This window comes from Mycteria americana, chromosome 3 (genome assembly GCF_035582795.1).
Source record: "Mycteria americana isolate JAX WOST 10 ecotype Jacksonville Zoo and Gardens chromosome 3, USCA_MyAme_1.0, whole genome shotgun sequence".
NCBI classification, from domain to species: Eukaryota; Metazoa; Chordata; class Aves; order Ciconiiformes; family Ciconiidae; genus Mycteria; species Mycteria americana.
Genome location: NC_134367.1, coordinates 103,370,887 through 103,390,051, shown reverse-complemented (window position 1 = coordinate 103,390,051; position 19,165 = coordinate 103,370,887). Strand labels below are relative to the sequence as shown.

General features: G+C 39.5%; 1 protein-coding gene across 3 annotated transcripts in view; it reads left to right on the top strand.

Annotated features, from left to right (window-relative positions):
• Positions 1–19,165, top strand: part of KCNH1 (potassium voltage-gated channel subfamily H member 1) — a 194,631-nt gene that overhangs the window by 45,500 nt on the left and 129,966 nt on the right. For all 3 annotated transcript variants that reach the window (XR_012774827.1, XM_075496359.1, XM_075496358.1), the window contains exon 7: positions 8,524–8,953. Coding sequence is in view for 2 of the 3 variants with exons in the window: in XM_075496359.1 (XP_075352474.1) it covers positions 8,524–8,953 (430 nt within the window). In the remaining variant the exon portion in view is untranslated. The remainder of the gene's footprint in view (positions 1–8,523; positions 8,954–19,165) is intronic.

Here is a 19,165-nt window from a genome sequence, read left to right as displayed (position 1 = left end):
CTCTCCGTATTTGAACGGAACACTATGATCAATTGTTGGCTGATGCAAAATTGGGAACCGTATATCACTCTTATTAGTTGAGGTAGAAGAGAAATAAATGCATAGTAAAAGATCATCAGGAAAGATGTATTCAATATAAATGATCTAGTGTTCACTTAAGTGGATAAGAGAGAAGCTAGCATATAGGCAAAGAAGATATACAGCTTTGAAAGGACAAAATTTATGATGATAAGAAAGTCCCAGAAAAAACACAATACAGAAGTAATAGAAGTAAATTAAGCTATTTAGCGCTAAGTGAGCGTGTTGTAGCTGGAAAGTAAACAGTGAGTTGTGAGAGAGAAAAAAATGAATGTGTTGCTGGTCAGATTGTTGGCAACTCTCTCTGAGGCAGTACTTTTGCAATAGATTAATTTAAACCTTATTAGTGGAATGATCTCTTATGCTAATACAAATTAGCTATCGAGGAATTACTGAAGTAGCTACACTGAAAAGCGTGCAACTTCCCTAGACTTGTTTTACCATTTGCTTGCAGTAAAGGGCAAGGGAATAAATTATAATATTTATAGTTTTATGGAATAAACAGGGGTCCATAAAGAAAGATTTTGGGTTAGAAGAATTTTGCAAACTGGGAAATATAATTTTTAAACTCTTTTAAACTATAAAGAGCTGTATAATAGGAAATCTGTTTGAAACACTGTGTAGCTCATCTCTCTTACTTGGATCTGTCCAATTAGGCAATACTGTGTTTTGCGTGTGAGTCTATTGATAAATCTGGTAATGAATGAATATTTTTCTGTGGCTAATTAAAATTAAAGTAGTCATAACCTACTTTCTATATAATGCTTATAACAAAAGAGCAAAGTATCACAAAGTATGATCCAGGCATAGAGGAAATGCCAGCAAATTGTGTTTCTTGGATGTGATGAAAGTAGATGAGAAGGGATTACTGAGACCCCCTGGGCTGGGTGACTCCTTACCGGTGCTCCTGGGGAAGAATCAAGCAATTGGGTTACTGTACGCAGGTGGGGCAGTGGGAGGGCTGGAGCATGGGCCTTGGGTTGGGGGCTGTGGTGGTGGTGGTGGTGGAGGTTTACTTGGTTGGGTGTCCCCTTGTGAGAGACCCCTGAGAAACAGGGCAAAGCCCAAGGGAGGTGTGTGCTCTGGGCTGTAACCTGCCAGAGGCCCTTGGAGCAAGGCTAGGGGGGTTGTTGGTGTGGCTCCTAGGTGGTGTTGGAGGCTTCAGAAAGAGCTTGGGGGCCTTTACCTGTGGACGAAGGGGAGTGCAAAAGAAAGGAAGGGTGGTCATGGAGGAGGAGTGCTGCTTGTCTGACTTTTGTAGGTGCCTCTGTACTGCAGCGTGGCCCCAAGGGGCTGTGCCAGGCAGGAATTACTCCTTAACAGGCAGGTAGGTGGAAGGAGTATTTAGGGAAATGCAGATGCAGTAAAGCAGATTCCTGGGGTAAAGCAGACTGCCAGGAAGGCAAAGCAGCACTGTTCACAGTCTCTTGAGGATTTGATTCAGGGCGTCTCTCTTCTTTGTCTACGTTGTTTTATTTCCCCCCCTCCTAATTTTTTTTTCAATCAAATATGAGTTTCTCTAACATCCCTCCTTAAAAACCCAGCCTCCATGCTACTTATGAAGTGCCTCCTTTATGCTACCCTCTGAAGGGGCAGGCTGCCTTTTCCACCCAAATCCTCTGTTTTCCAAATTGCGTTGGTGTTGTACATAGGCACTGCAGAGCTTTTCTGCCATTTAACCCATTGAGGGTTAAATTCTCTCCTCTGCTCCAAGCCTGCTTAAGGTGTTTAGTTATTTTAAATTCTGCTTGTTTCCCTGGTCTCCCCCAGGCTCATACACCCGGGTGGCTCAGAGGCATCTACTCTGTCTGCTGATGGATAGCCCCTCCCAAAAGAGAACAGCAGAGAAGGTTGTGTTGCTGTGTCCCTGCTCAGCACCTACTCTGTAGGTTCTGCTGTGGCTGTTAAGATGCCAGTTAGCTCCTCTTCTGCACTACTAATGCTCAGATTAGTCTTTTTGCCAAGTCACACATAAGTAAGGGTGTTATTGGGTTTCAGGGCTACTTCTTCATAGCTTTGAAAAGCATAACATGATTTATCATACTGTTAAAGAGAGAATAGTAGTCTACATAAGCTATTCAATCTGTATAAGGCTAAAAGAATTAAAATGCTGAATTACATTTTCAGTGATAATGTATGGTGATAGCCCTTGTCCAAGAAGGAGAGCTAATTGAATATATTAGATTCTGAATTATTTCAAAAAGCTGCTGTTAGAGTGATACTTACACTGCATATAAAGGGAAGCATGTTTCACAGAAGGGGATCAGTTACTCTGTTCTTTTTCCCCCATTCAGTGTACTTGTATCGATCTGAGGCAGAAAGTCAGATGAGATGGCAAAGGGTATTTATTTGAGTAGCTAAATGGTTGCTTTATAGTCTATTTCATACTAGGGATTGGATTAGAATTGGAAAGATGGAGTGGTATTATATGCCAGTAACACTAAATCTTATTTGGGTGTTTTGCCTCTTTGAGATAAGTAAAAAGCTTCTGAAACTAACGGCTTCTTTGAATCGGGAGCATTGGGAAGCAGATTGCTGTCTGTCAGGGGTAAATTTTTTATTTGTTAGTGTGGAAAGTGAGATTTCTTTAGATTACTTACATGTTATCTTCATCCTTGTTCTTCCTCTCAAAGTAAAAAAAAAAAAAGTTTGTTTCCCGAGTGTGTGTGTATGTGTGTAAGGCAAGCATAGACATAGTTTTATAAATGAAAAATCAGCCTTTCCATTTCTTCTCACACCCTGTGCTCTTATACATGAATTATTGCTGTTTCCCCCTCAATTCTAACCAAGCTCGTAGATGCCTGACTAAAATAAGCTTTGTGAGTCTAGAGATCTGCTTTCTTCAGTGCTGAAAACCACAGCAGTAACCAGAAGGTTTAGATATTGATTTTGACCTGTGCGCATAACGTTATCTCATCTGTTGGCTGCTAAATATGGCAATCTGTAGGAAAGGTCATGTTCTCAGACCTAATTTAAAAAAATCAGAAGAGGCAAATAACAGAAATGAGAAGTCCTAATAATGACCTGACAGGGCTGCCGTGTTACTGCATAGGCAGAGCCAGGCTGTGGCACAGCTGACTTCAGAATCAAATGTCAGGAAAGAAGGCAGTGCTTTCCATGGCTCTTCCCTCACTTATGGTAGTGATAAATTCAGTTCATTGCCTCCCTTTTTTGGATAAATACTTTTTTTTTTTTTTTGGTTCTGTTTCATTCCCGTTCTTTTAATGGTTAGCTTTTAGTCTCCTGCATCTCCCTTTAAGTGAGATGAAGCCAGAACTTTAGCAGTTACATGTGAGAGGAAAGTGCTGGAAAACTTAGAACAGATTTGTGTCAATACTGAGTATTTCTCTTTTTTAAAATAGATAGTAGGTAGGAAGTAAATTATACTTCCTTTGAGCCTAGAAAAAACCCTTAATGCTTGGGTTAAGTGCATTTTCTTTCTGTACATGTGGAAAGTAAATAATGGCCTAAAAAGTGAATACTGTCATGCAGATTGAATCTATTACTAAAGTGCTAGCATTACTATAGCTGTAGGAGGTGGGATGAAAGTTGCGTTTTAGTTCTTTTCTAAAGTTGTTCATCCTACATCTTGTTTGGAAGGGAAAATGAATTATTTCTCATGGGGTTTTTTTTTTTGGCTGTAGTTAATTTTTATTATTATTCAATGAATTGAGTTGAATTTAATTTAGCATGGCAAATGAACAGCAGCAACTGTTTTTTATTTGTACAGCATCTAGCGCTGTAGTGTCCATTGTTAGTGTTCTTGGGGACTGTAACGACACAAGTAACTAATAATTACTCTGCTACAGCCCTTATGTTATCAAAACACTTCACAGTAATTCATCACAGCATCTCTTCTCTATCTCTTTTTATAGATATGGAAGTAATGGCACAAATCTTATGTTGTCTGATGCAAAGCTAGAGCCAAAACACGGATATCCTGGATCCTATGTTTGGGGAGAAGATTACTTACATGGCTGAGATATCAGTGTGAGACAAGGGGTGTACTGGCAGTAGATGATGTCTTGCACAAAACAAAGAGACACAAAAGAAATTCTGTGTCAATGTGCACGGTATCTAGTGAGTAGGTCTAATTAATGGCAAATTATAGATGGAAATTTAGTTTTGGCAGTATGTAACCGACAAACTTCTGAAGCATTCTCTTTAAATGTAAAATGTGGGTCCTGCTTTCCTCCAGAACTGAGGCTGAAAGAACTATCTGAAAGGAGGTTGTAGCGTCGGTGTCGGTCTCTTCTCCCAAGTAACAAGCGATAGGACAAGAGGAAATGGCTTCAAGTTGTGCCAGGGGAGGTTTAGACTGGATATTAGGAAAAATTTCTTTACTGAAAGGGTGGTCAAGCATTGGAACAGGCTGCCCAGAGAGGTGGTGGAGCCACCATCCCTGGAGGAGTTCAAAAACCAAGTAGACGTGGCACTTCAGGACATGGTTTAGTAGGCATGGAGGTGTTGGGGTGATGGTTGGACTAGATGATATTAGAGGTCTTTTCCAACCTTACTGATTCTGTGACTTCTGATCTGTTTTTCTGTTGTGTTTGAGGTGCAATTCCACTCTGCAAAGATTGCATCGGAGGAGAGGAAGGGGGAGTGGTTGTATTTATTACTTTAAGGATTTTTGACATTCAGGTTTGCTCAACCAGCGAATACAGAATTATTTCTGCTGGCTGTCAGGGCTTTGAGCTTGCTCTTTGGTTTGGAGGGGGCTCGCTACAGATTTTTCCATTTTCATGCATCAGCCATCACTGGCAATGAAAGTAAAACTGCCAGCCTATTAAATATTTGTCAACAACAATATGTAGGTATCAGCAGTAGAATCTCTATTTCATGTCATTCAGTTACTTCAAAACAATTTGATATATAAGCTTGTGTGAAATTCAGCATTTTCTGCCATATTTGACTAAGTGCTGCATATTTAAGTAAGTGCTGCACACAAGTTATGTCTGTAACAAAACATAGTAAAAATATACTATTTTTTGACCCTGGCCATATAACAGATTTCTTAGCTTCTGCATAACGCTAGGGGAAGGGTTCTGTTGGATAGAGTACTAATAGGTGGAACTCTGTTTGAGTAAGTCAGGCCCAGGTGGGACTTTGTGGGATATTACTTAGTCTTGTCCTTTCCCTGCCTGCCACAGAGAAGTTCCTCATGGTGATCCTTTAGAGTAGAGCGTCTAGGGGTGCCTGTTTGGGACCTTTAGTGCAATTGCTAGCTCTTTATGAACTGGGGTTTATCTATGTCCTTTGGGCAGAAGGAGCTCTGGGTGTCTCTTAGTCTGCCTCTCAAAGGTTATAGGAGCAGCAGAGCTAAGAGGGTGGGACACGCATCAAGAGGACTAAATTGAGTTCAGGCTCTTTTGCGTTACATCTTGGAGCCATCTGTAAGATAAAAGCATAAAAATAATCTGCACTGATAAGAGCATTAAAATGGACAGTAATCTAAAAGTACAGTTCTATTTTGGAAAGTGGTAATCTAAAAAGGTCAATTTTGAATCCAGCAGATCTATTCCTATGAGTATTAAAATATTACTTGCTAAATTTAGTGACAAAAAGTACTGTTTTAAAGTATTGGAGAACGACCTGATTTTTTTCTACTTTATAATCTATGAAACAGTTTGTTAAGTTTCCATTGTTTATACCCATTTGAAATTCTGTTACTTAGAAATTCTTGAGAGCTATATGAATAATTATTTCCCTAGGCATTTCTTCCTCTTGATATTGATTCATTTAGAATAGACAAACCCTTTCCTCTGAGGAAATCAAATATAAAATACTGTTAATGCTGAGATAAAAATAAATGATTTCTTTTTAGCTTTTTCTGAACTTTTAGAATCTTATTGGCAATGCAGTCAGGTGAAATATTGTGACTAATTTGAATATTAAATGCATCCTTTCAATGCAACCAAATAAAGCATTTATTTTCTGCAAATAAGCAAGTTCTTTTTGTACAAAAAACCTAATCCTCTCTACCTCTGGTCAGAATTTGGTAGAATCACTTTCTCCCAAATGATGCAGTTCTATCACATTTTAAATGTGTTTACAAAATTTCTTTTTATGAATTTCACAAAGGAAATTAGGATAAGAGTACTCTCAAAGCAAGGTAGTTTGCCTTAAACGTTTTAAATCTAATTTAAAATATTTTGTATTCTGATTTTTCATACCCAATTTCTTAAACTCCCCTTCTGTGACCCCCCCAAGTATTTCTAATCCTTGACTTTTTTTTTTTTTTTTTTCAATTAAGAATTAACCAAATTCCAAACTTTAAAGTCTTTCCTGAATCATTATTATCTTTGTCTTTGGTAGGACTCTCACTGACAAACAGCATGTTGTTGTTTTTTTTTTTTTTTAAATCTCAGTGATGAGTTTTAATTTTAAGAACAGATTTTGCACCACTATTTTTGAGCAAAAATAAAACTGGTATTTAGAATGCTGGGATGGAAAAATTTCCTGCCCTTGCCTGAGACTTGTAAGCACTGCATGATTGAAAAGCTTGGCTTTGAGACTGAAGCTAAAAGCAGGCTGTTACTGGAGACTTCTCAAAATGTAAAACATTATTGTTTTGCTGTTAAAGTTGGTAAAGAGGAAAGGGAGAAAAATGGACATTGGTCCTGAGGAAAAAGGCCAGAAGGCTGCGTTGTAACGTCAGAATGCGGATATTTAGAATGTAGAGACTGTATGTACTGGTCACTCAGGGACTTGCATATCCAGTTCTAAAATATGGTTATCATGTTACTGTTTTTTGTGTTTTCCCCTTTGCTTTTCCTCTCCATACTGAGTGTTCAGAAGTACCTGCTTTCCCTCCCCTGGAAATGAAGGCCTTGTGCCTTCTGTGTCATATCCTCTGACCTGGCATCAAGGCTTTGCTCCATTGTTCACAAAACAAAGCCGAGTATGGAATGAATGGGAAATGGAAATTAACTTTTACATTGTGAAGGAATTTTTGTATCAGTGACTTGAAAAGTTTGGCATAGATAATCATGAAAAGAATAGATCCCTTGGACTCTTCTAGTTCTCTGCAAATATCTCTGATTTAAAGGAAGGCTGCTTTTTTCCTCTCTTTTTTTCTTCCTTTTTACTCCCCTCCCCCTGGTTGTGTTAGATCTTGTCCAAATACTTAATAGAAATTGATAGTGTGTTCCCAGGTAACAAATTACATCTGTCTCTGAAAATGAGTCAATGTAATCATGACAAATTCATGAAATAAAGGGGAAATACATTGCTGCAGTCCTGGGGAACATGAGTCAATATGCTTTATGTAATTATTTAATAAAACATCTCTTCTAGTGCATTGAACCAGCCTAAGATACTGAAGCAGTTGTATTTATGCAGGAATAAACAAACTTCCAGTAAAAGCTGGTGACCAGAAGTATGCAATTACGCATTTCCAGAAATACTCATTAAACCAGTCTGCTTAAATTTTAATCAGACTTCTATGTATGAAACAGTCTTGATAAGAGGGAGTAGAAAAAAGAAGAAAGGATTTTTATGAAAGGCTATTCAGATCTTCTAGTCCCCCAAATGGCTTCGAATTTTTTTTTTATTTAACTTCTTGTGCATGGGACTGGAAATCTGTCTAAAAGTTAACAATACAAAATCCTACATGCTGGCTTAATTCTGTTTTATGGGAGCCATATTAGCATCAGCACAGAAATACTACATTGATAACAAAGCTGTCATAAAAAGAATATGATATGGGGATTAGACAGTGAGATAGTTAAGTGTTGTGTGGTCCATGTAAGAAATGTCAGAGGACTGATTATCAGTGCGTGAATTCTTACCTGAAAGTGAAGTCATAGGAAATGCGCTGTTACACTGAAAAATTACAAATCACCGGGTACTTCCAGTATTTTTTGGCCTTCCTTATTTATCTTCCTGGTATGTCTGAGCTAAATACTGCAAACTGTGTTATATCTGAGACATAAGACATGTGTTGCCCAGGATCATAAGGAAGTCAGGAATAGCCATAAGAGGTTCATGACTCCAGACGCTGGAGTGAATTCAATAGGTGTCTGGTTATGTTCCTCTCAACATTAGATTTGTATAGTTTAATCGTCAGTGACTTCCACATTTATTTTCAGTCAGCCTAAAGTAGCATCAGGATGCTCAGGGATGGTCTGCTTGCATAACTGGACGTGCAATAAATAGCCTGTCATTTGAAGCCTTTACAAACGTATTTGTAGACCTATTCAGACCATTTGAAAGGGGAGTTCAGAGAGCAACCCACAAAATGCTAGTGGATGAACACAAGAGTGCATATATCTGTCCCTGAAAAGGGTCACTAACGTTTTCATGTGTCACAGTCGCTCTTTTCAGGTGTTGTCTGATGACCATCTATTTGTGATGGATCACCTTGTGTCTTTGGAAACCTCAGTTATGAATGTTGTTGCTTTAATATTAAATTCTAACGGTCACTGTGCTTTATCCTCCTAGGGCATCAGTAGCCTCTTCAGTTCACTTAAAGTGGTCAGGCTACTTCGTCTGGGTCGTGTAGCTCGGAAGTTGGACCACTACATTGAATACGGAGCAGCAGTCTTGGTTCTGCTGGTGTGCGTGTTTGGTCTTGCAGCACACTGGTTGGCCTGCATTTGGTACAGCATAGGAGACTATGAAGTTATTGATGAGGATACAAACACGATCCGAACTGAGAGCTGGCTCTATCAGCTGGGGATGTCAATAGGAACACCTTACCGCTTTAACACATCAGGCTTTGGAAAATGGGAAGGCGGACCAAGCAAAGATTCGGTCTACATCTCCTCGTTGTATTTTACGATGACCAGCCTCACCAGTGTTGGATTTGGGAACATTGCTCCGACTACAGATGGGGAGAAGATCTTTGCTGTTGCTATGATGATGATTGGCTGTAAGTATTAGAGATTCTGTCTCTCACACGCACAATGCCAAAGCTGTGTGTCATGAATACTGATATCATAAGAACATCTGGAATCGTGTCAAATGTTATTATGCAGCTTAAAACATTTTTGGTGGCAATATAGTTATTACATACTTTCTTACTGGTTAGTTTTAAAATCACAAGTGGGAGTATTGCTGTGACTAGCAAAAATTCAGTCATTTTGGAATCAATATTCTGTCAATATCCTTTCAATATTCTCTTGTAAGTAAACCATAAAATGTGTAAAGCCTGAAGTATTAATGCACCAGAGTGGGCACAGACAACTTTTCTTTCTCCATTTGGTATGTGCCAAAATCTTTGTATGTCTGAGAGCTGTATATATTGGACAAGTGGGTTGGTGAGTGGGAGGAGGTCCAAGAGCATCTCATAAGGGAGGGAGAACAGTAGCTCTCTAGAGGCCATGAACTCTGCTGTGGCTGAGCATACAGTCAGATCCTAAAGCAACCAGGATCATACTGGCCTTGGGCACCTCCGGCTCACATTTCCTTGTTGCAAGGGATTCATATTGCCAAGCTGTCCAGCTTTTGGCCACGTTGTGTCACTTCAATGCAGGATTTGCACTCAAAGTGCCTTGAGAGCTACTTGGAGTTAAGAACCATACGGTGGCCACTGTTAAACTAGGTCATGTTTTTCTAGATAAGGTGGAATTTGAACCAAAATAAGGGGAAAAAAATCTACTTTGTCCATGGAAGAGCATATCATTATATGGAGAAAGAGAGAAGCTTCTGTACAGTAATATTACATCTAGATGAGAAAAAAGGCAATCCTTGCTAAGCAGAAAATTAAAACCAAATATATAATGAAACTCAATTAGCAGCACGGTACCCGTTATGATAGAAACGTGAAGCTTTGATTCTGATGTGTGTGTCATTTTACAGCAGCAATAAAATCATGCACTGAGATTACGTGTGCAGTGTTAAGCAGGCTGAAGGTTAGTGAGAAGAATTATAAAGACAAGCATTCTTGACCACACAGGGTTTGGGATATTTTAGCTCTAAAAATTGTTAATTTTGTTCTAGCTTTTTCCACTGCTAAGAAGTCCCATCATCCTAATAAAACACCCATGTAGCAGAAGGGAAATTTCTATAAAACTTGGAGGCAATTACGCTGTTTCCTCATGAGAAGCTGTATTAGACAACGTAGCAGTGTAGTACAAAACAGGCTTCCAAACATAGTTCATGATGAAGGTACCTGTTTAATAGGAAATATCCTGACCTTTGGCTTATTGTTCATTGGGTTATGCTCATGATACTAGCTAGACAAGAATAGCTAGTATTATTCATTATTATTATTTAGTACTATGAATACTGAATGAACATAACCTTCATAAAATCAAGAATGTACATGGGGATATTTTGGAGTTGTACCTGCTCCAAACTCTTCATATGAAAATGTGGTGGAAAGAAACTGAATTTATGCAAGATTAATGTTGATAGATATCTGCTCTGAATTCTAAAATGAACTTTAATTTCAGCAAGTTGTAAAAAACAGTGTTGTGGCAATTTTAAATCTCATGAATGCAATCACATTTGAGGGAAAAAATTTTGTTTGTATTTGGACTTCTGGAACTTTACATTTCTAACCCTATAGCTGTCTGTGTATCTGAGCACCTTTATCCTGTGAACGACTACTAGGAAACCATTAGGACTATTCACAATATGTGTTTGCGGGAATGGCAACTAAGTAATCCAGTCTTTGAGTTTACCTCTCTGGTTTTTGTAGGGTCTTGATTGCTTTTAACATGCTGAAGTTTTGAGCTGTGGTCATTCCTCAGGGTGGGAGGAACAAAACTGATTTGTTTAGTTTGCAGCTATTTAGAGCTTAATTGTTGACAGACGTTCTTCCACCATAAAATTTTATGTTGAAATAATACTATTTTGCCTCTAGAATTAGGCTCTCAAACATTGATCTGAACTTGAAGTAGGGCTATTTTATGAGAATTTTGTCTGGTCTGTTGAGAACCTGAAAGGTACATAGCAAATGTACGGGAGATAAATGTAGGGGAGGGAAAAGAAGTTTCCTGGCTAAAGCTTGTGTACGTCACTTGGAAAAATTAATGTTTGTCCCTGGCCAAGTAACAAGTTTATGAGCTGAGCTACTCATATCACAGTTGGAGGCTACATGCTTCTGTTATGGTCCTCATTTTGCAGATGTCAGATCACATAGATTTGCGTATAGGATCGATAGGGGCTGTGGATGTCCAAAGCATCAGGAACAAGCAATTTCAAATCAGTTCTGCTCATGGGTTACTGCCCACTAATAAAAAGAAGTGGTATATGATTTCTTGTTTATACTTTGCCATTAACACTGCATTGATATTAGCACCTGTCTAGTGATGCATTCTCAAAAGCTACTGCTATCTTTCAGTAGTACAGGGAATGGCATTTTCTTTCCGTGAAGGATGCAGAGAGAGCCTAATTGTTTGACTATCTGAAACTCCAATTGAAGATAGGTAGCATTTGTGGAGTCCAACCTCAAACATATCACTCCATTAACTTCTTCCCTGCTAGAGGATAAGTCTTTAAGAATTATGTGAATTTATCTTGGTTTTGAAGTGGCTAGGTATAGTCTGGGCAAAAATACATACCTGTATATTTAAATAGTCCAGTGAAATAAGGCAAGTCATTTTACAACCTTTTCTGTATGAAACGGAAACAACACTGTCACTTTTTCTTTGAGGATGTTACCCTTTTTTTTTCAGCTGAGTAAGACAATATGTTAACAAGATTGGTTTTGAGATTCCAAAACTGCCACTATAGTGTCATCAAAAACCCAGAGTATTTGGGGACAATGTATAACAGCCAGCATTAATATTTCAAAGTGATTCCAGAAAAATTTTACTTTAAATAGGCTGGAAATTTTTAATAGGAGGGTAATTTTTTCCCCGTGGGCCAATTAACCTCCTGTGAATAAATAGTAAAACTTCCATTAGCCTGATGGGGACAGATGTAGATGAGAGGAAAGAAAATGATAACATTTCCTTCTCTTTGCGTGTTTTATCCTCTGCTCTTTTGGAATAGCAGTAAGCGCTGTGTCAAAAAACTAGTGGCTTGTTAAACAATACCGTGGCCAGCTAAGCCCATGGTCACAATTTTATCAGCAAGATCACCTTTGAAATTTTGATCTTCTCTTTATTTGTAAAAGAAACTGAATTTTCTTGAAATGGAGCTGGTGGTCAACATATGTGAAAATATCTGCGACCCCCACCCTCCTTGCAGGGGCTGTAGGTGCAGCTACCCTACAGAAAGTCAGGGTGCAGGTCCCACCTCCGTGCACGGCGAGCACTTGCCTCCCACTGGTGGCTGACCGAGAAACTACAACAGCGTGGTGCTTGCTCGTTCCGGGCTCCAGCTCGGAGTCATCGCACCGCCTTTGCACCTTCCCTCTGATTTTTGGTGTCAGTGCTCTTGACTTCAGTTTGCTCCCTGAGCTATGCCGCCGTGGTTTGGTAGGGACACTCAAGGACCGCTTCCCAGGAGCGCAGATGTTGGCATCAAGTGGAGAGAAAGGAAGAATTTACTTTTAGAAGTGTGAACTCTTCCTACTCGGTGAACTTAAGAATAAATAAATTATATATATACGTACACACATACAGACACACGTACGTAGCATATGTGTATACATGCAGAGAGAGACAATGCACGTATATTATTATGCTTAAAAGAAGAAAAAGAGCATATTTTTTTCTCCATGTTTGATATTCTAGAATTATTTTTAATAGGATGGATTTGATTGTGCAACTTCTTGTATCTCTGGGGCAGGCTGGACATGGTGTGTGCTACCCTGAGGAGCATTGCCAGGTGGCGCAGTTTTGCAAGGCTTTCTGGTCCTTGCTTCTAGCAAACTTGGTTTTTAGTTTTCTTTTGGTTTACTTGATTTACTGGCTGAGTATCTTGAATAGTTTCTGGGCAGGAAAGTTGTGAATAGCAGCAATACTTTTTTCTTTGATCTTGGAGTGTTGTCTGTTGAGCCTCTCTGTTTCAGGAGAGGAGTTACTGGGTAAACAAGTGATTTTAAGATGTGTATCGCTGTCTTCTCCACTGGCAAACTGACTGAAAGGCTTGTGGTACAGTCAGCACAGGACTATGGTGACATCCAAACAGGACGTTTGTGTCAGAAGGGCTCAGAATATTACAGGTATTCGAAAGCGTAAGCAGTTCATAACTAGTATCCTTCCATGTGTGTTTAGTATGCTTATGCAGAGAGAGATGGAATTAATACTCTGTAATTATGTTCCACGTTCCATAAGACAAAATTTGGTTTTCGCTGCTGCTCAGCCACTTCTGCTCACTGCTTACTCCCTCTGTAAAGCTGATCCTGTAGCAGAAATATCTGTGTTACATTAACTCTTTGTAGACCCGTTGACCACTAGTAATAGTACTTTGCTATGAAGTCAGATAGCTGTTTAAAAAAGTAAGTAAGACCACTTCCATTTTCTTTTTTATTCAGTCTTTTGTTATGGTAAATAATAAATCCAGGTAGCTTTTAATTAAAAATTTAGAGATATGTTAGTGAAGCTATCCTGGACTGGTGGGAATTTTGGCTGAGTTGAGTGCAAATATTGGCCTAGTAAAAAGTTTAAGGTATGTAAGCTTGTAGAAGGAAGGGGGGGTATGTCATGTTAGCAGTGCGTAGGCACCGGGAAGGGATGATTGAGGTGAATAAGCTGTGTGTGGGTCTTGAGCCTGTGGGGCTGGCTGGGTTCGTTGGTTTTACACTTGGGGCAAAGTATAAGAAAGCATGGCTTGGTCTCAGTGGCCCTGGTCTCTGCTTCAGGGCCACCTTCTGTAGGGAGGTCTTCTTGTGCTCTCAAATGCAATGACTGTATGCGCTGTCCTACCGACGTCATTGTGGCTGCGGTTTTCAGGGAGAAAGTGTTTTACTGTTGGTTATTTTGACATGGGTAGGTGCAGCCCCTAATTAAATTTGTGAGGGACTGCAGCATACTCATCGTGTAGCCCTGGGGATGTATGGTCCATTGGTCAGCTCCACCGAAGAGGGACGTGGGTGGGTGAAAAATGCTCTTGATTCTTGACCTCAAATAATGCACATCTGTTTGGGAAGAACAGGTTATTTTAAAATAGAGATGAAGTACCTATCTGTGGAGGGTGTTGTGGAGGCTTGATGCTTCTGATAAGAGACACAATTCATATTACTATGTAGCTGTTTTTCCTGACCATATGGTAAATTATACTTTCGTAAAGCAAACTGTCTTCACATCTGTCAATGAACTGACCTGCATGGTTTTGCCTCACTTTATTTATTGAGTGTATGTATATATATAGAGAGAAGTATGAGTGTTACTACTGGAAGTAAAAGCAATTAACTCCTCAGCTTCATTTTAAATGAATCAAAACATATTTGCTTATCCCTTTTCACAGATGGCCACTAAATCGCTAATTAATAGGGAATATGTCTACAGACAGATCTTTCAGAGAGGCTGATGTTACATAAAACCAGGTTTAAAACCACTGTCTTGGTCTGTGGAAAGACATATATTTTTCCATTTTTAATACTTGGGGAAAAAAAAGCTATTTCAATTTTTAGTTTCTTCCCTGTGGAGACATATGCCTCGAAATAACAGTTCTCGTATATTTTGTTCAGTGAAGCTGTCAGGTTGGGTTGCATATTGTTTATTTTTCCTGAGCAATAGCAGAAACCCGGGGACTTTCATTTGCAGTTCTCGTATCTGGGCACTGTGTCAGCAATCGCCTTGCTGTGCAGGTGGAGTAGGGATGAACAGTTCTAAAAATGCTTTGCGTTTTCTACTTTTAACATTCCATAATACTGATGGATGCGTGCCTATCTGGATTTTGAGCAACTGAGCAAAATCTATCATTTTGGGAGCCTTTTGTTAGTGTTCTCAGTTGCACTGGAAGATCCCAAGCTTTTGGTGCCTGTTCGCACTAAATTCTCCTTGTTAGGTAGGAACTTCCTGGAACTACAGGGCTTGACTCATCCGAAGTATGAAGTTCACTGAGGAAAAGGCACATGTTTGAATGCTAAACTAAATCATAAATTGCCCTGTGAACACTAGAATTAGACCAGATAGTGAGAGGGATCAGGGAAGAACAACAAAGTAGGAGTTAAAAGGTCAGACTGAAGGACACGCATGCTCACATACTGTAGTAAATTTTCAGCCACTGAGTTCGTTAATCAAAACAGGCCAGAGACCAAAACCACGCATCTTCGTTGATCTTGGGCAACGCAAGCATCGTGCAGTCCTGCAGCACTTCAGGTGTTGTCTCTGATTAAGGTGGACACAGATCCCAGGAGCAAGAAGTAGCTGTCTCAGCTTTGTTCAGCTTCGTCTGTGAATAGCTTCTTTCTCACTAGACATAAAAACAGGAATGAGGATAACATTAGGTAAATTTGAAAACATAATTAGGTAGTTTTATTTACAGCACTCTTGCTGAAAGGAACAGAAATCTGCCCTAGTACTGTGAACATTTCTCTGAACTGTAAGGAACTCTTGGTGGCTGGTGTCGTGACACACGGGTCAGTGTTGCTCCTTCACAGCCTCACAGAGGAGCGGAGTGCTTCGGTGACCCCCAGCAGGGTAGGAAGTGTTCAGAGGCTCTTGTGAACAAGGATAGCCACGAACTGATGAAAACCACACTGTTGTTATCAAAATACCTGAACGAGATACAGATGCATTGCAGCATCGTGTTTGGTGACGTTCCTGAGGCATGATTTTCCCCTTATAATGCAGTTCATTAGAGCAAACGGATGCGGCCATGCTGTGTGAGTACTTGCCAAACACACACCTAACCGTAAGAGAAGCCAGCGTACCCCTAGTACCCCTTTTAGGGGATGTGGGGCAGGGGCATGTTGAAATTGGTTTTGCTGGAAGTTGGTGGCCTGAAACTGAGGGCCAGCCATGTGCCAAGGGCCGACTAGGTTTGCTGAGGATATCACTCGGGCTGAGCGCAAAGGCCTGTGAGACTTCAAACCCAAAGCAACTTTTTCTGTAGTCATGGTTATTGCAAGCGCGATGTTTTGATTTGGGGATGTGCTGGGAAAGGAAGAAGAGACCTTGCCTTGCAAAAGTGGTCTCCTGGATACCTGCTCTTTGTCACTAGCCCTGGCAAGATGACAAAAATCTCTTAGATGCCACAGACTTCTTGCTAGCCACTGAGGTTGTGGTTGGCATGCTTTCCTTATGCCTGGTAGTTTTGCATTGCTTTTCATTCTCATCTATCTTAGCCACCAGCAACACTACTCAAGCCAGTAATTCCTAATTTAAAGGAGTGGATTTTTTTTTTTAATTTTTTTAATTTCTTTTTAATAAGTAGGGACTGTCTTTCCAGATCTATTCCCTCACCCCTCTCTGCTGTGCTTTATTAGTTCTTGTTTGAAGCTAGTCATGATATTTGAAGAGCTGGTATGTTATTACCGTAATTGTTAAGCAACTGTTTGGGATTTCTGAGTGTTACTTTGCTTGGATGCTTTCTCCATTGGAATGAACCACCAGAAGTGTCGTGGATATGTTTCTCAGCTACAACAAGTTTCAGCAAAGAGGTAGGGCCAGCAGAAAATCTGGATAGAGTTTTTCTTGTTAAGAGTGAACAATGAGTTAAAAAAAAAAAAAAAAAGTAAGAAACAAACAAAACCCTCCAAAAAACACACCCACCCCCCAAAGTCATTGTGATAAAAAAAAAAAATAGGCAGACAACATTGCTTTAAGCTTTTTGGCTATATAAACAATGCTTCAGACAATTGAGTCCTAAGGGATGCAGTTTTCAGTGAAGCGCATCAGTATCTCTCATCAGTAAGCATGGGACTGCACCAGGTCATGGCAGCACTTTCAGACCCACCGATGAGCCGGAGCGTCTGGCCCATCCAGAGTTACATCATTGATATTCAGTACAGACAGGGCACGCTGGAGGGATGCGGGCAGTGCTGACAGACTTCACAACATAGCAAGCTCCAAACCCTGAACTGTAGCTCTTAAAAGTTGCCTCCTCTTTGGATAAGGACGTCCAAGGCCTGCAGATTTTTTAAGGATTGCCTCTACTGAAACATAGAACGCTGGCGTCAAAACCAGCAAAAGGGCAGGCTTTAGGTGACATGCATGTAAGCAGCGAACTCCTACAAAAATCATCGTCTCCAGGCTAAGATGGACTGGAAGGTTTTTTCAGGTTCACAACACCAGTGCTAATGCTGTAATAAATCTGAGCTAACGACCATGGCTATATGAGGAATGCCCCATTCATATGGGGTTAGTCATCTGCTCACCACAACACACTTCAAAGCAATATTTATAGAAGAAATAAATTGGGTTTTGGGAGTATGCTAATGTGGTAGTACTTTGTTCCTGGCCTGCTTTGGGGAAACATAAACTAACTCTGTGTGAGGTGTTATTTCTTACTATGCAAAAGTGAGTAAGCAGTATTCTTTTTCTTGTTATTTAAAGTGTATATGACCAGATTAAAGCTAGGTGAAATTATTGCTATTAAATTTCCCGCAAAGTGCAATTTGCAAGTGGCAAGGGTAAGTTGCCCATGTACTTTTGGTTGTGGGGGAAAAAAGAAGATAAAAGTTCCATAGCTATATCACATATATATGCCTGATGAATCGCCCCATGATGTGTCATCTTGCCTTAATGACTTTAAAAATTTCAGGCTGTTCTTCAGCCTAATGGATCTCGGGAATGGCCCTACCTCAGAACATTATTTGCTAGAACTTAATTGCTAGAACAGTGCCAGGAAATTTTACTCCAAATCACTGTCAGTATCATGTAAATCTAATCAGGATAATTTTTGAAGGGAGATTTTTGTGAAAATTTTTAATTCTCAAGGTTCTTGCAATCTGTTGTCTCCTGCAGAGCTTAACCTTGCTCTCCAAGACACTGGACAACTTTTGAAAGGACTGTAAATGCAAGGGGAGAAAAAATAGCTCTATTTGACAGGAGAGAAGATGAGAGCTGTAAAGTGTTAATGGTTTGGTTTTTTTGGGCATGTGGGGGAGAGCTCACACTACAGTAATGTTATAGATAATTGCCTTTTTTCTCTTTGTTGCACAGTGTTTCTAAATTTTTACCTTGAATTATTTAATAGTAATGAGGAGGATAAGGAAAATAATTAGGTATCCCAGCTGCGGGTGTCTCTCTTTTTCACCTGATGTCTTTCATATCACATGCTGCTTAGTACAGAATTTTGCTTTCTTCAGACCATTTCTAACATTTCTTCCTATAAGTACATTTAAAACACTGAAATGTGCTGGCTCTTTCAAACTTTCATCAGCATGTGCAACCAACTTGTTTTGAATTCTGAAGGAACATCATTAACTCAAGTCAATGTTTGAGAGGGAAATGCCTGATGCATCCAGAACATGGACTGAAAGAGCAGAGGAGCATAAAAGGAAAAAGGAATATTTCAGGCAGGTGAATCAGGGGATAATATACAAGTCTTTTGTTCCATATGAAAAAAACCTTCAAGAATCTGCAAAAGACATTGTATTTTGATATGCAGTACAGCAATCCTGGGGGTTCAGTTTATAATTTTATTCTTAAATTACTGAGGCACACAAGTATAATCTAGAAGAGCATGATTTGTCTTGTTGGAATTTTATTCTGGATTCCTACCTGTGAAACTGGCTAAATACCTATAGTGCACAAAAAGTGTGACAGATTTTTCTTTCTTTCTCTTTGCAGTCCTTGAAGGCCTTTCCCTAAGCAGCAATTCTGTGTGAAGGATAGAAAACTTGGACAAGGATTTGGTTTTACATGAGAAGAATCTGTATTTCAAAGTCCATTTTGGTCTAAGAAAAATCCAGCTAGATAGGTGTGGGAAAAAATAGGAAAATAGCACATCCAGTCATATGACACATCGTGCCACTCACTATCTAATATATGGAATATGACAGAAGATCTGAAGCATCTTCTAAGCACCTTTCACTTCTGCATCAGCTTCAAAAAGGATATAGTTATTTTACTGTCTAATTGCTCCTGGGCTCAAACCTGCTGTAGGTTACAAAATGTTGGGGTAGAAACAGCTTACCTAGCTGTAATATGTAAGTGGTTTATGGATCATGAGATGTCCCTAACCACTCAGGTGAGCTATCTCATAACATCTTGAGAATGAATAAGGATTAATGATGCTTGCCGGATCAGTAAGTTTTAATGCATTTGGGTGTTCTTATATTTTAAAGAAAGATTTG